We start from the raw sequence: 17,512 nt of genomic DNA on the forward strand, positions 1-17,512 counted from the left end.
CGAAAGACGGCAGTGGGTTTGAAAACGATTTGCCGGGAGTCCGGTGTTCTCACGGGCTCTAGTGAGCCTTGCCCCCGCTAGCTATCGAGCTAGTGGGTAACAGACGTCTCCGAAAACGTCGGAGCGCTTTTGAAAATATGTGGTGTCTTGATAACCTGAGCAGATATTTGAGGTTTATACAGTACATTCTCGCCTGAAAATATGTTAAACGTTTATTTTGTGACCCAGAAAGAATAATAAGAGTGATATTAAAACTAACTAGCTGCCGCCATTGTTGACAACTGAGCAGGGCGCTATGGATTCTGGGACACAGCTTCTTCTTCTTCGGGGTTTAACGGCAGCTGGCATCCTTGTACATGCAGTGCTGCCATCTTCTGTTTCAGTCCGTTATTACACTCTTAAATCCTACTACTTATTCCTGCGTCTTTTGTGATCTTACAAAGCTTCAAACGACGCGTCGACTATTAAATCAGTCGTCGATGATTTTGATAGTCGACACAATCGTGACTAGTCGACTAATCGTGGCAGCCCTACTTCAGAACCGCCTTAATTCTTTGTGGCACAGATTTAACAAATTACTGGAAATATTCCTCAGAGGTTTTGGTCCATGTTGACACGATAGCATCACACAGTTGCTGCAGATTTCTGGGCTGCATATCCATGATGCAAATCTTCCGTTCCTCCACATCCCAAATGTGCTCTATTCATTTGAGATCTGGTGACTTTTGGTTGACTACAATGAGCTCAGTGTCTCAATTAAAAAAACAGTTTGAGATTATTTGAGCTTGCCATGATTTGATGATATGGTGCGTTATCCTGCTGGAAGCAGACACGAGAAGATGGGTACACTGTAGTCTTAAAGAGATAGGCATGGTTGGCAATAAGAGGTCTGAATTCTGCCAAGAAAATATCTCTTTAACACCACCACCAGCCTAAACATTTGACACAAGGCACGAGGGATCCATGCTTTTATGTTGTGCCCACCAAATCCTGACGCAACAGTCTGAATGTGGCAGCAAAATTCGAGGCTCACCAGACCAGACAAGGCTTTTTTCCAACTTTCTGTTGTTCGATTTTGGTGACCCTGTGCAATTTTAGCTTACTTTTCCTGTTCTTAGTTGGCACGAGTGGCAACCAGTGTAATTTTCTGCTGCTTTAACTCATCTGCTTCAATGTTTCAACATGTTGTGCATTTTTCTGCGTTCTTTAATTATAACGAGTGGTAATTTGAGTTTATATTACTTTCCTGTTAGTTCGAAGCAGTCTGGCCATTCTCCTCTGACCTCTGATATCAATAAGATATTTTCACCCAGAGAATTGCTGCCTACTGGATATTTCCTCTTTTTCCCAACCAGCAAATCCTGGAGATGGTTGTGTGGGAAAAGTCACAGTAGATTAGCAGTTTCTGAAATACTCAAACATGCACCCACATCCAAAGTCACTTAAATTACCTTTCTTTCCCATTCTAATGCTGTCAGCAGCTCGTCTTGACCACATCTACATGCCTAAATGCATTGAGTTACGTCCATGCGATAGGCCAATTAGATATGAGAGTTAAAGAAAAAGGCAGTGTGGTAAAATAATGGGGGATGGGTTATTGGGCCGTGGCATCACTTGTAATTAGGATAAAATAATTATCTGTATCTGTCCTTATTGTATTTAGTCTGAAAGTACAGGATGTTTTCAGGAGAATTAAAGCTATTTACGCTCATTAACATAACTCTATTTGGTGACGTGCTTGGTGCTGTGTTTTGAGTAAACTACCATGGCAGTGAAGCATGACCGTGGGTGGTGATCCCACTTCCTCTTCATGCAGCTGTTTTGTGACCTGGCTCCTAATGGGCTTACTGTACACATTAGGGCTACTTACAGAGCAGTGCATCATCTTTGTATTAATGTATACTTGGTCTCTCCTCTGCGTCAAACATGTGTAATATTAACCAGAAAAATCATGGAAGGGAGACGTCATTTGACAGCATTTATAAGATGTTTATATGATGCAATAAAGGGTCTTGGAGATTGTACTGAACTAGTCCACCTCAGGCTTTCAGCTGCATTCCCACTGACATTTAAATCTCCATCTACCTGCATAGATCTGCTGCCAACAACCGTGATTAGAAGCATTTAATGTATTAAGAGAACATTTGCCGTTGGTTTCTACTATGTAGACTTAAGCAAAAGTGGAGTCGGGATTCTTTTGGTGTGTGTGTGTGTGTGTGTGTGTGTGTGTGTGTGTGTGTGTGTGTGTGTGTGCATGCATGTGCGGCTGTATCTGGCCAAAATCAGTGGTCTCTCAGGCAGGTTCAGCTGAGTAAATAATGAAGCAGTTAATTAAGGTTAACTGTAAAGCCTGTAATAAGAACCAGAAGTACTGAGGAAAGCAGAGCTCAGGAAATGAATTTATGGGACCTGTATGGCCTTACTCTTCTTAGCCTGTGGCTACACACAAATAGTGCTAGATTAGATTACTTTGGTCGCATAGGAGCTTATCGTGAAGCTACTACAATGTGCGCGTAGTAGCATGCGGTTCAATATGAGCTATTGAATTGTTGCACACATCACCGGATCAAGTATAATGATGCAATCACGTGCAAAGCACACAAGTGTTAGTAACGAGACATTTTATATTAGCCTGAACAACTTATACAAAATGGTGAATTAATGTATTTAAATGAAGCTCCCACTAGAAATCATATCTCTGTAAACTGCTTATCAGTTAAACAAGGATCTTTAGCATTTTTTTCCACTGGTGAGCTGAAGATGCAGTAAAACCGTCTCCATCTCATTTGTTGTCTTTTAGGGTTTTTTTGTATTTTTATTATGACACAGAATAATTTCAGTATTAAGTAAGACAGGAATTTCTTTTTGGCGGGGGGTGAGTGTTTTCATAGAACAAAGATCCACAGGACACAATTAGCATGTAAGATTTCTGCAAACCATTTAAGTACTTATTTCTGACTTATATAGTACTCGGAGTGAAGGATATGGCCTTGAAATTCTATCACGATATAAGTGTAACAGGTGCTGTAACCACCTGCTGAAAGCTCTGGTTTTCCACCATGTAGCTGAATCAATAATTTCCATCTACCATCTTCCTCCCTCATGGAGTGCAACTTGGAAGAGCTCCAACGATGCTCGGTGGAGTATTTTGCTTACATTCAGGTCACAGATGATAGTATCTCCTCCCTCATGCCGTGGCGAGACAGGCTGTGGATTTCACCTTTTAACGGGAACCGTTTTCTTGCATAATTTGCAGGTTGTTGGGGAATGTTAAAGTAACTCCCTTTTGTAGGTTTTAAAATGTCATCAGAAGCTGATGTGCAGCTCTTGGGCATCCCCTGAACTTAAACTCGTTGTGTAGAAAAGATGTGACACAATGTGACATTTTTATATTGCATAATATACCGGTGTAATCATGGGCGGGATAATATAACACAGCCCTGTGTATTGTTTATTCTGTTAAAGAAGCCTAATGAACACATCCACCTTGTAAGAAACTGTGCAGCGCAGATGTTATGAAGCTACAGGACGTGTAGCTCGTCTATTACATTTATAATATGTTTTGGTTCAAGTTGTGGCACATTTTATGGGTTAGATGTGTTTTGTTTTTTAATAACAGTTTGTTACCTCTGCTCTCTTTCCTCTTTCTCTGCCATCTCTAGAACCTGAGCCTGGTTGCTGGCGGCTGCCGTAGCAATCTCAGGAAGCAGATCCAGATTGCACATCTGTTTGGGGTACCAGTCGTGGTTGCTGTTAATGTCTTTAAGTAAGTTATATATTACAGCTATATTTTTAAAAAAATAGCTAACTGCAAGTAAAGCTACTAATTGTGATTAATTTGTATTTTATATAAACGCCAGCTTCGCACTGCTAATGGTGCTTTTTTCCTCGGATCTTTTAGGACAGACACCCAGGCGGAGATCGACCTTGTATGTCAGATAGCGAAAGAGTGTGGCGCATCCGACGCTTTACCGTGCAACCACTGGGCGCAGGGTGGAAGAGGCTGCTCGGAGCTTGCCCAGGCTGTGAAGGAGGCCGCCAGCAAACCCTGCGACTACCAGTTTCTCTACAACACAGAGGTGAGTGCAGATAATGTAGTGGAAATTTTATTTAGTTATTTTATTTAGTTATTTCTCTTCGATAGGCGGTATCCCTGTTCCTACTGTTTCAGTGTTGGATAATTAGTAAATTATGTTGATTTTGGGAGCTAGAGTAGGTTGAAGTAAAAAAACATCAGCTGGTTTGAGTTAGCGAGTCTAGGAGGTTGTGACTTAAATTAACTGACCTTGTTATGCTGTTTGTGTCTTTGTGCATGGCTCCATTAGCAGTAAGCATGTGCCTGCATGCAAGCGCTCACAACAACAGGATTTATTGGATATTAAATTAATAAATCAAACCTTAACTGCTGTATAATAAGGTGTTCAATCTTTTGATTATTCCATGTGCTAGACGGGTTAGAGGGAAGGTCAGACAGAAAACCTCAGGCTTGGATGTTTGGCAGAAGAGAAGGTAGTGTGAGAATATCCCATACCTGCTAAAGTTCCAAGTTACCAGCTCGGATGGATGATACAGAAGAACTGCACCTCGATACACCTGGCAGGTGATGGTGTCTCATAGCGAAGGTGCTGAAATTATGAATATATTAGTGACGAGATATTCTCTGACAAGCTGCAGTTTAGGAGATGAAGAAAGAAGTCAAAGATGTGTTTATAAATGTTTTTATAGGTTTCTCATTAATAAGCTGTTGATGCCATAGTGCTCAAATCCTCTGTTATTACATGTTTTTGACCAAAAAGGAAAAACAAAGGTTTGTAGTGTCAAGTGAGAATCAGATATGACGTTCTTTTTTTAATCTAATGACACCTGAATGTGTCGGCTTTGTTTACAAACCACACCTCGGGCAGTTTTGCATTAGAAATTAAGCCATGAGTCTTCCAGGTCAGAAGTAATATTTGTGCATCCCTTTCAGTTTGTCAGAAGTCTTTTGTCACATTAAAAGAAAGTAGAATTGCAAATACACGAGTCCATCATTGATTGTAGTCTAAATACCCCTGAAATGGAGACAGGTTTGATCAAGATCTAAAAGCAAATGACATTGTGTACTTGGCTTCAGTCAAATGGGCAGGAAATCCGAATAAAGTCACTTTAACAGAGGAGTAAAGGCAGCTTTCTTAGCTATCACATGTCTGATAAGAGCTCAAAGTTTAAATATTTAATTCATTTTGCTGAATTGTGTTTGATTCTGATGTCACGCTGATATGTGTTCACTTCACCAAATCTAATTTCCTCACTTCCCTTTGAGTGCAGAGCTGTTGTGTGTTCACCTGCGTTTGATGCGCTGTCCTTCCGATAGATGTCGATCGTGGAGAAGATCAGAACAATAGCCCAGAGAGTGTACGGGGCCGATGACATCGAGCTGTCTCCAGAGGCCAAGACCAAGACAGATTATTACCATCAACAAGTGAGCTCACTGCCGCTGCAGTAACTGACTCATCTCATTTCTCTTTCCTCTGTGACAAGGTCACACAATGACTATTTCTCTTTTGCCTTTTATCAGGGTTATGGTTCATTGCCCATCTGCATGGCCAAGACCCATCTGTCCCTGTCCCACATGCCTGACAAGAAGGGGGCACCCACTGGATTTGTTTTGCCAATCAGAGATGTCCGTGCCAGCATCGGAGCTGGCTTCATCTACCCATTAGTGGGAACGGTACGTGGTCTGCAGCAGGTTAACGTTGACGTCTTGGTCCATGCCTCATAGCGCGAAGTCACAGAGCTTTTTGAAAGTGATTGGCTTCACAATACTGCACAGAGGTGATAAGAAAGTGCATTTGGTGTCATTTACAGAGAAAACTTGGACCAGCTTTATGTAGGCTGTAAAGCAGACATCTGCACAGAAATCACACCACACCACTCTTGAAGAATGTTCAATTTAATTTTGTTAACATGACACCGTTCCTTAACCTTGACAAAGCTTAATATCTCCATTCTCCAACCCTTGAAGCTCATTCTGACCTTCAAGGGTTCGGTGGGTGTGTAGGATTATTGTTCCTTGTATGTGCTAATTCATCTGTCAATGTTAATTCCTTCCTCCCTCGAGTTCGTCCCCGGAGAGTGTGTGTGATTTTGGTCCTCTCTGTTGCTTTCCCTGAGCCATGTAGTCCTACTTAGAGCAAACAAGGCTGGCTGGAGCCTTTTGCTTGATGATGGGCTGGGCAGGCAGGAAGGAAGCGGCTTCCTGAGTGCTTTGGCTCCCGCTGTTTCACCAGTGTGCCCTCAGGGCCTGGCTTTGAAAGGCTGGGCCAGAGGTGTGAGACGCTGGCCATGCTTGGAAAGGCATCTTGTAGGGTTGTGGCATCTCTCCACTTTCCACAACCTGCCTTTGATGTGCTGCTGCCTATGGAGCCACTGGCACACTGACATCTCTTGAACTATGACTTCTAACCCAAAGGAAGTTCTTTGTTTGTCCTCTGAACTCGTTGGCTTAGCTTCTGCTTGACACACCGACCCAAGACTGAAACTTTTAATAGTTAAAGATTACACCATTTCTAATCGCCGCATGATTTTCATGTTAGCACCTGTTGCTCTGGCACAGTTTAAATTGTGCTACTTTGTTTAAAATGGCTTTATTAAGAAAAAGTCAAGAAACCTCCATGAGATAATCTTTTCGATAGAACTGTCAGGGGACTTCCGATGCCTTAGCTCTGATTACAGCTAAGAACTCAATTCTCCCTTCACGGAAAGAGGTGAAAAGCTCTCAGTCAAGATAATAAGAAGGAGGATGGCGGGGTTTTAGATCGATGGGTAGGTTAGGGGTCTGCAGGGTGAAGAGTCAGGAAGGCACTGATGTCATTCTCCAGATATGTATGGGAGGAGTTGCAAGCGGAACAATAGATGTCTTTGGAATTCATATCCCGTTAGAATTGCTTTCACTGAATCATTACACCCTAAACAAGTCAGGTTTATAGAAACGCCCTCCTTGGCTGAATATTCTCCGGTTAAACTTTAAAGATGGTTGATGATTAAAGATTTCTTATCAATTCTAAGAAAGGCAACAGATATAGCAGTAAGCCCTAAAGCTGCAGCATGCAATACGAGTCGATCTCCTGCAGTGCCCCCCTTTCTCTTCTAAGCCCCACCCATAAGCAGTAGTTGTAGTGGTCTACGCATTCACCTAACAAGCAAAAGATCCCCAGGTTGATGCCGGAAGGAGCCACAAATCCTATTGACGTTTGGTCAGCAAAGGCATCTGGCATTTAAAGAAAATATCTGCCAACTCAAACATGTGGAGCCTCTTGCTGCGGCAACCCCATGTGAATAAGGTATCAACCGAAAGCAGCTTCTTAGATACGCACTAGGATGTTCCTGGTGACTAATTTACTAGTTGTTTAAACAGGAAGAAAAAAAGACCAGACTACTTTAAAAGACGGAGAACATCCAGAACTGAGCACAGTCAGGCATAAACATTCGGGGTGGGGGCAGCCTTCTGTCCAGGCTGGATTCTTGGATAGTGGACGGTGGAATTGCAGCATCTAGCATTCAGCTGACTTGTCGCCCACATCCCTACTACACGTGCTTCATACATGCTGCACCTGTGAATCGAACCCTGTTTTCCCAGGTTAAAGTCTTCTGTTTAATCACACCACACCATCTTACTTCCGATCTGGAATTTTTTGCTCTTCTTGCTACTTCATAGAACTTACCTGAACTCACCTGAGAAAACCTGTGATTGGCTCCAGTCTTAGTGTAGAGTTTCTATTTTAAAAAGCCCAGTAATGGCCCTCTCAGACCACTTAACTTGTGCTGAAAGATTATTATGGATTTTCTTATCCAGTGATGGCAAAAAACAGCTGTCTGTTTCAGTTTTCATTAATTTTGGATAACTCTGTTATCTTAATGACCTGCCGGCCAACAGGTCCAGTAAATGTATTTATCTGGTAATTGACCTGTGCCTCAACTGCAGCTTTACTAAAGTTAGATTAGACACGAGGCAGAGATTGATCAAGTTGCACAGCGTCATTAAACGCCTTAATCAGTTCTTCATCATCAAGGCAGCAAACATACATGAACAGATGCGTCTATGGTAGTATACATGTAGCATCAGAATGAATACACCATACACACCACAAATAAGCAGTAAATGTACAAAGGTTCACAAACAATAGAACACCTTTGGCAAAACGAAGGAAAATTTACAAGCTTGGCTTTATTTATCTATGCAAGCACGCAGCCTGAAGTACATCACAGAAGAAGATTCAAAATTAAAGATTAAAAGCTTAAAAAGTTTGGTGTGAAAAAATAAAAACCTGTAAGTACACACACATTTACAAAAAACCTGCACAGGATTTGTCATTCATTGACAAGCAGTGATACTGTTTTTTAGCCCTAAACAGGATGCACCGTAGTCCGTAAAAAACGTAAAAAGTCCAAAGTGCACGGTTCAGAGTTCAGACTAGATCTAAAACTAGGGCTGTTCAATATAACGATATATATCGGATGATGATATAAAAACGTCTATCGTTTCATTTTACGCTATCGTTTGTTTCGTGGTGTTGCAAAATAAACTGTTTACGGCAATATTTTTTTCATCGTTTTGATGGTCACTGTAGTGGCTATATTAATTTCTTAAAGTTCTCTCTTTCTCCTTTATTTAATATAACCACACTACAGACGGACAAGCGCCTGTTTTTATGCGTTGTCGTTAGCAACAACGACGGTAACACCATTGCGTGTCCGCTTGTTTATGTTCCACATAAACCTTTCACAATAAAGCTCAAGATCCTGTTGAGACTTTTCAAAATAAACTGAATCACGTGAAAGAGCAGATTATTTACGGATGAGAAGTAAAAAAAATAAAAAGAGCCGCCAGGTGCTAAAAAATAAACCTTAGACTTAGACTAGATGTATAGTTTCATGCATGGGTTAAAACACTCGACTCCAGGTACATGATGCGCAGCTGGAAACACTTCCCGCAAGTCGAGCTGCCCGAGATTCACAGAATTTACAGAAAATGTTACATTTTTGTGATTTATATCGTTATCGGGACAATAAAATTCTTATATCGGAATATGAGATTTTGGTCATATCGCACAGCCCTATCTAAAACTTGTTAAATCTCATCTGTTCTTCACATTTTATCCATTGATTTCTATCAGACACAGATGAACCATGAATCTTAAAATGAAAACAGCTTTAATAAAAACCCTATTACTCAATAACCAAATAAACTGTGGAGAATCTGTGTGACTTTTAAAGATTTACTGTTATGGACTTCACTTACTTTAATTTTAAATTGACACAAGTGCTTTTTGGTCTTTTAGATTTCATAATCTTCTCAGTACTTTTTCAAACTCTGCTGCTTGTTGACCGAGACGCTTCTCCAAAACCAGTGGGGGGTAAAAAACCAGCTACATTGTCTCCTCCAGGGCTTTCCCCAACAAAGGCACATTGTGTTTGGGCATAATGAAGGGACTTATTTGCCTGAATGGGCTTTCCAACTTTAGCCACGGAGTGTTATGTGTTTTCGCGAGTGCCAACTTGTTCTCAGGCTTGAGAGGAGGACTGGCAGAACAGCACATCTTTTGTTGCTTTCAGCACTTTGAAAGGTTTTCATACACTTTTTATTACCTTTTTATATTTAAATGTGCTGCCCAATATTTCATTCAAGGACGAGAAAAGTGAAAGGACCTTTTACTTGTGAATCGGAATTGATATTTTTAAATAAGGTTTGATTTGCCTCCTCCTGTGAGCTGACATTTTGTAGTCTTTCATTCAAGTTAATAAAGTGAAACTGGGATTTTGTTGCAGAACAAGGGGATGAATTTATTCCTTGCAGCTTTGCTTTCATATACAGGAATGGAAAACATTTGCATTTGTACACAGAAGTCATCACAAAGCAGTCTAGAGTTGTAGGGACAGAGTTTTCCCCCGTAATGATTTCTAACCACATGTCATATGTCTGTTTTTTCTGAATGGAAGCCCTTAATCGGATGCTTCTGCTCATTATTTATCAGCTGATTGTTATGACATGAGGAGCATGCACGCTAGCTAGGGCAGGAAAAATAATTTGATATTTGAATATGGAACAAAACGATTTTCCAAAACATGGCTTCTTGTTCTGGTTAATGCAGAGATCGATGGCTAAAGTGAGATTCATCAATGATAAGCCTTATAATTAGTGTATTTCATGTAGGCACACATTTCTATAAAGTTTAGAGGGTGGTGGAGTAAATCCTACAGGTGGATAATGTGCACCCTGAAGTTATAATGAGATTTTATCGGGGCGGGGGTTTCTACTAAAAGGTTAATTTTAGTACCAAAAATATCAAATTACATCAAGAACAGCTTCCTATTAAATCCAAATGGATCAGATTTTTAAAGCGTACCGTATTTTTTGGACCACAAGGCGCTGGATTATAAGGCGCACTGTCGACGAACGGGTCTGTTTTCATACATAAGGCGAACCGGATTATAAGGCGCATTAAGCGAAACGAAACAAAACAGACAAGTTAAATTTTGCTCAACTCATTCTTCTTGTTTCCTCCACTTCTGTACCATTAATTCATTAATGTTGAATTCTCTCGTAGCTGCTCTATTCCCATGTTGTTGCAGTATATTAATGACTAACTTCGCATTGTGGATGGATTATCTCAGTTGTTCTCCTGACTGAAGTTTGGTCCGTTTACAGCATCCTGCCATGCGATCCTACCATGCGAACCCTCATGTTAACTTTTATCAGTGGAAAAAAGTTAGAGTTCATCCTCCAGCTTCACTGTGTTTATGTTATGCTAACATAGCGGTGTCGCTAGCAATCACATAGTACATCATTATATACCAGCTAGTCCAATTTCAGTAACCCTATAAAAGTCACTGCTGTTTAGTTTTCTGTCTTCATTTATGTTGGAAGTGATAGCAGAGCTGTACGTTTTAATTTTTTCAGAAATCTCTCAGTCAGAACATGCTATATCATGTTTTAGGTGGAAACTAGCGAGCTAACTTCCTGCTAATGGCTAACTCCGTTAAATTTAATAAATTCTGTTTTCGTGGATGCCTGGATGTTAAACTTAATTGTTGCACCTGGTAAATCAGCAACGCTGATTATTTTATCAAAGTTGAAAGAATTTAGACAGTTTTTAACTCTCGGTAATGCCGCAGTGTAAGTTTGAGTTTGGGACCTGAAACGGACGGAGTTTTGGACCCAGATTACTCAGCGAGGCTCCTGACTACAGTAGCCATAATGCTCTGAAAATCCATCAAGCGGTGCGGCTTCGTAGCTTACGAAGTCGTACTAAAACATTTTTGACAGATGTTTGAGCGCCATGTAACACATAAAATTAGCTCGAGGTCAGTAAGCACAACCAGAATTCATACATAAGGCGCACCGGATTATAAGGCGCACTGACGATTTTTGAGAAAATTAAAGGATATTAAGTGCACCTTATAGTGCGGAAATATGGTAATTTCAGTATCAGATGTGCAATCGATGCTTCAAGGTACATATTGGACCCTGATTGGTCTCTGTAGTTCTGACTTCACAAATGTTTGTTCTGTTTTTCATACCTGATAAAAATATTAATTAAATGTGGGTGCAGAATACTTACTGGACATGCAGCTGAATTCAATTCAGTTAAATTAAATTTTTTTTATACAGTTCGAAATCACAACAACAGTCGCCTCAAGGCGCTTTATATTGTAAGGTAGACGCTACAATAATGCATACAGAGAAAAACCAAGCAATCATAAGACCCCCTTATGAGTAAGCACTTTGGCGACAGTGGGAAGGAAAAACTCCCTTTTAACAGGAAGAAAGCTCCAGCAGAACCAGGCTCAGGGAGGGACGGCCATCTGCCGCAACTGGTTGGGGTGAGAGAAGGAAGACAGGACAAAAGACATGCCGTGGAAGAGAGCCAGAGATTAATAACAAGTATGATTTAATGCAGAGAAGTCTATTAAAACATAGTGAGTGAACACTGTCTCTGTTTCAGCTCCGCCGTTCAGTATGATTTGATCAGTCTCTCATGTCATTGTGGAGAATTTTGGCCAACTCTTCTTTACAACATTGCTTCAGTTGATTGAGGTTTGCAGATATTTGTCATGCACAGCTCTCCTGAGGTTCTGTCACATTGTTTCAGTCAGGTTGAGCTCTGGACTTTGTCTGGGTCACTGCAGCACCTTTTCTTTGTCAGCCCTTCTGTTGTAGATTTGCTGCTGTGCTTGGGATCATTGTCCTGCTGCATGACCCAGTTTGACCCAAATGTGAGGGCTGCCTCACATTTGACCCTACAATACTTCTCTATACAGAGGAGTTAAAGGCTGAATCAGTGAGTGCAAGCCGTCTGTGTTCTGTGGCTGCAAAAAAAGTGCACATTTATCCAATCATTAAGTGTAAAGTGTAATGTGTGCGTGTTAGTCCCCATAGGGAAATAGTTCCTCTGCATTTAACCCATTCACCCAGTGAAGCAGTGGGCAGCCACCAATGCAGCGCCTGGGGAGCAGTGTGTAGGGACAGTACCTTGCTCAGGGGTACCTCAGGGTAGCCGTTCAGTGGAGTCGAACCCCCGACCTTCTGATCATGGGGCCGCCACTCTACCTACTGAGCTATCCTTGCCCCTGTATTAAGTATTTCAAAATGTTTTCTTATGGCTGTAAGGACAGATGTTTCACATATGTCACACTACCTGCATTCCCTTTAGATTTAGGCTTCTTAGTGTGTCCTATTAGATTTTAACATTTTTATATTTTTATGTTATATTAATGTTATTACAAGTTATTTTCATGTTTTGGCTGCTATAACACAATAATTCCAATCTTTTGGGATAAATAAAGTATTTGTTATCTATTATGTTTGTTCACAGAGAGAAACATTCCTTCTTTAGCCAATTAACTCTACTCATCAGTCTACATAGTTATAATCAAAACATCCAACAATAACCCAAATTATTATTTTTTTTTTTTGGGGGAGGGGGGATTTCCAGAACTATTATCCAAATTGGTGAGGAATGTAGACAGAAAAATATTTTTTTGATATCACATGATGATTTTTGCGGAGCTTTTACTTTATTAGATTAGATATTGGTAGCGCTAGAAGCAAAGCAAAGGAGGTGGTATAAACAGAAAGGCATGAAGTGACTGGAGCAGTAAATGCTGCAGTTAAAGTGAAAGTCCCCCCACACTCCACTCCGGAAAAATATTTAATTGTCATTCAAGTCCTGTACAACTTTTTCAGTAATCCAAATCAGGCAGCAAAGAGACCACCAACATGTAATTTAATTGAGAACAATCATGTATTTTAATTAGCCTAACCATAACTCAGTAGCATAGCAGTGGTGTATGTTTTTTGTCCATCCATCAGTTTTATGCTGCTTATCCAACGCCCAGTTGCCAGGATTAAAGTCTAACTAGAGAAGCCTCGCCTTCCTTCTCCCACCTCCTCCAACTCATCCAGGGGACACCAAGGGGTTCCCTCAGTGTAATTTCTCCAGTTTTCTGGGTCTTGCCCAGAACATTCACCTCAACTGGCTCCTTTCAATGTGGAGGAAGAGTAGAACCAATCCTCATCCTAGCTTTAAAGCTGACCCTAGCCACCCTTCAAAGGAAGCTGCATTTCCACCACTTCTATCTGTAATCTTCTTTTTTCCATTACTACCCAGAACTTGTGGCCAAAGGTGAGGGTATAAATGTAGATCGATTGGTAAAGTGACATCTTTTCTTCTGCGCTTCACTCTCTCTCAAACGCAATTCGTTGGTGCAGTGTCCTTCGGACGCCACACCAAACCATTATCAGTCTTCACTCTCCCCTCAGCCGTAAACAAGACCTCAAGATAGTTCAACTCCCTCATTTGTGGCAGCACCTGCTCCCTGACCAAAAGTGGGAACGCCACAAACTACCTGACCAACTCCTCTTAGCCTTGTAGATCCTGTTTCTCATGGATGCATCGACAGAGAACTTTTAATAATATGTTGGAGAACGGCTACACTGATCGTGTTATTGGATTTTTAAAGAACTTTGACCTTATTTTATTTGTTAATGGTCCCTCTCTGTTTGATTTTGGCAACTGAAGGAGCATTGGGACCTCTTAGTTGGATTCATTTGGGATTTAAGCATTGACGGTGGACTTTAAAGGACACCCCTTGTCACAGCAGTCATATTTGAGGAATTGTTATCCACTCTGTGAGATTGCGAAAGCACGTTCTCCTTGTTTTGTGCTTCTGCAAGTATGCAGAGCCACGTTTCCTCAGACAGGAAGCTCACTGCCCACTTCCTCCTGTTTAATTCCCACTTGTGGGTCCATAAAACTGCTCCTGGGTCAGAAGAAGGGAGGTATGCAAGGAATGTCGCTGTCTGTCTAATGAGCAAGATAATTTACTTTTGAGTCTGGACGGGATGAACCAGCTGGGTTTTGAGAGAGTAAAAGGGGTTTATGAGTCACATAGGAGTCTTTGATCCATTGAACTGTGCAAAACATGCCCTTCTCCCCCCCGACTATGTAACAGAGACCCAGACCTGACTAAATAACTTTTAATTAGTTGCTTAGATAGCTTGATGTCATCATCTCGTGAACCATGATAATGTCAAATTTCTTTTGGCAGCTTTTCCAGCCTCTTACGTTTCTTTTCTTCTTCTAGAGTCAGTCTCAATGTACTTCCACGTGATGCTCTGTAACTGACACAAGCTTTCTCGTTGCACTGTAGACATGATCAGGATTAACAGGACGGTTCCTCTGTTGACTCATTGTCATTCAGAAACTTAAACACGAAGTCTTTCTGGCAGATGTGATGGATCAAAACTTTTTAATGTAAAATAATTACAAGGCCCTCTAAACATTTTTCCGTTTATGTTTTTCTATTTTTAAAACTCTAAAATATATCTCAGTTGAGGTTCTTAATGCCCAAATCAAAACTGTGATTCTCTCTGACTTCACATAGCGCTTATTAACTGCCTCGTACCTGCAGGACCTCCTTACGCTTATATTTTGACAACAGTAAAAACAAAGCTGCCATTTTCTGCGGGCGTATTCATCACCGCTAACCTTGAGTTAAATTAAGTCTAGATTACAGTTATTGAGCTTGTGTGGAATGACCCTATTCTGTCTAATTTACACAAGTTGTGATGCTAAATGTTGGCAGATGGTGTTTTGGTGTAGAGCAGCTGTGTTGTGGTGACGGCTTTAATGTCAGGTCATTATATAGATTGTAATTTTACCCTCTTATCTGATTTTTGTGGCCACTGACAGTTTCATGAGAAGATCTGTACCAGCTGCGTGTGCTTCCTCGGATATGTCCACTCATTAAAAGCTTTCTTGAAATTCGACTAGATTAGGATAATAGTAGACAGCAGACATATTCTTTTTTCTTTCCAAATTCTATTGTTTGTTGATGAGTTTAATGTCATCTGAGCACCTTTTTGATTTCTAGCAAACGTGGATTTTAAGTACATCCATTAATTCAGTAGCTTATAAATCCACCTCTAGCATTTGATTAGCAGTGTTATTATTCTCTTAATTCTGTGGTCTGATATTTCCATATATGCATTTTTTGGTCACTTCTCATCAAACTCTTTGTTTGATACATGATTACAGTAAATGATTGACATAATTAAAATTAAATAGATCAAAATTAGATTTATAATAGTTCAAATATGGGTTAAAGTTCTTCTCTGATGTGTTTTCCCTCAGATGAGCACAATGCCTGGCCTGCCCACACGACCCTGTTTCTACGACATTGACCTTGACCCGGTCACGGAGGAGATCTCTGGGCTCTTCTGAGCATGCTCCCCAACGTTATTCTCGTGGGTATCATCTCATCTGTATCATATAAATTCTTCTGAAGCTGCCATTGTTTCACTTTACATATTTCACAAGCAGCTAATAACAGTACGGTTCGTTACATCGACTGGCTGCTGGGACTTTGCTGCGTCTCCAGGCTCAGAGGCCCTGCAAACATCTTTGTTTTTGTTTTTTTGTTCCCAGGCTCCCTGCTCTGTTTTCAGGATCATGGGCTCCGTGCATTCACCATAAGGCTCATCTAACCCTGCACCACTGGCAGGAAACTATTTCTTTCTCTTCCCAGGTGATCCGCATCAAAGCAACATGGAAGAAGAGGGAGGATTAGCGGACCATTAGACTAGCATTATGCTGCATTTGCACGTGTGTCATATGCCAAAGACCATGCTCTACAACCATATATATGTATATCATGCATCCTCTACTTGTGTCAACTTTTTTCTGGGTATAGAAGAGTCCATTTACTTGGATTTTATTTTGTTGTTTCCTTGGATGTCTAACTTCTGTTTATTTTTCTGGAAAGAAAATCAAATGTCTTAATACAGTGTTGTTGTTTTGTACCTAAATGCAGTGAGTGGGCAAACTTGTCAATTAAGATGCTGGTGTACGCACAAAACGCCCTCATGTGACTTTGAGTTTCCTAATCTGTTAAGTGGTGCTGAATGTTAAAGGTGCTTTACATACACTGAGAAACACTACAAATGTCAATTATGTTCATAATTTCTAAGCAGTTTTTTCTTTAAGTATTAGTAAATTATTTTGTTTTGTGGTTTGACAAGAATATCTGTGCTTCTGTCATGTTATATATGTTGTTTGGAGGTATTTCAGACAATACCGACCAACCAGATTCTGGAGCTTCTTTAAGTGTTACCTTCAGAAAAGATAAAGTCAGCTCATTTTCACTTTTATTCCATAGAGTATAAAACAAACAGAGGTAGTACTCTCTGAAAACATCTGGTACAATCCCGAAAGCTGCTGTATGTCAAACATTTCATTTGTCAAAGATCAAAAGTGCCTTATAGCAGTAATAATAAACCTTTTCTTCACTCCAAAACTGTGTATTTCTGTTTTTACGTCAAGCATCTGATATGAGCTCTTTTCTTGCCGTTGTCTCACGATTCTTTTTGAGATGCCGCGATACAATCGTGCCTCCTTTCACAGATGAAACCTTTAAGATTTTCTGTGCTTTTTTCATTTCTTCGCATGTGTTTTGGAACGGTGTCTGAAAACAGATGATCCCCCTCACCCCCCAGCAGCACCCCAGGGTGCAACATCTGTCATTATAAGGTGTTTGGGTTTTCAGCATGAAGCCAAGTGTGCATGTGTGCACATGTGTCATAGCTGGCATTCCACACTTTCAAAGTCTCCGTGTTATTCTGCGTGTTCACCCGGCAGTATCTGGCACCGGGAATCTTATACAGTAGCACCCCAACAGCAGATTTAGTGTGTGTGTGTGAGAGAGAGAGAGACAGACTGAACCCTCTTGTTTTGATCTGATGACAGATTTAAAGATGTGTTGATAAGTTGTACACTTTGGCATTGCACTGTAATGCGCTGACAGATCCCTGTTTTGTTCGGTTAGTTGTTTACATTGAGTTTTTGACTCCATCTGAGAAATTGTTTAGGCTCTCATCTTTTAGCACTTCTGGACAGGTTTAATAGATTTTCCAATTTCAGTACCAAGGACAGTGTCCTGTTGAATGTTTCATGTGAGAGGAATTCCAAGAGTT

At 40.7% G+C, this 17,512-nt stretch overlaps 1 protein-coding gene across 1 annotated transcript in view; it reads left to right on the forward strand.

Annotated features, from left to right (window-relative positions):
- The window catches only part of mthfd1l (methylenetetrahydrofolate dehydrogenase (NADP+ dependent) 1 like), a 43,888-nt gene extending 26,968 nt beyond the window's left edge, over positions 1-16,920 (forward strand). The window contains exons 23-28 of the mRNA XM_084953274.1: positions 3,663-3,766; positions 3,902-4,079; positions 5,354-5,461; positions 5,558-5,710; positions 15,675-15,787; positions 15,969-16,920. Of these exons, the coding sequence (XP_084809400.1) occupies positions 3,663-3,766; positions 3,902-4,079; positions 5,354-5,461; positions 5,558-5,710; positions 15,675-15,764 (633 nt within the window). The 3' untranslated portion in view covers positions 15,765-15,787; positions 15,969-16,920. The remainder of the gene's footprint in view (positions 1-3,662; positions 3,767-3,901; positions 4,080-5,353; positions 5,462-5,557; positions 5,711-15,674; positions 15,788-15,968) is intronic.
- Positions 16,921-17,512: the final 592 nt, after the last annotated feature.

Source organism: Perissodus microlepis, chromosome 15, assembly GCF_051167445.1.
Source record: "Perissodus microlepis isolate ML-2025 ecotype Zambia chromosome 15, ASM5116744v1, whole genome shotgun sequence".
NCBI lineage: Eukaryota > Metazoa > Chordata > Actinopteri > Cichliformes > Cichlidae > Perissodus > Perissodus microlepis.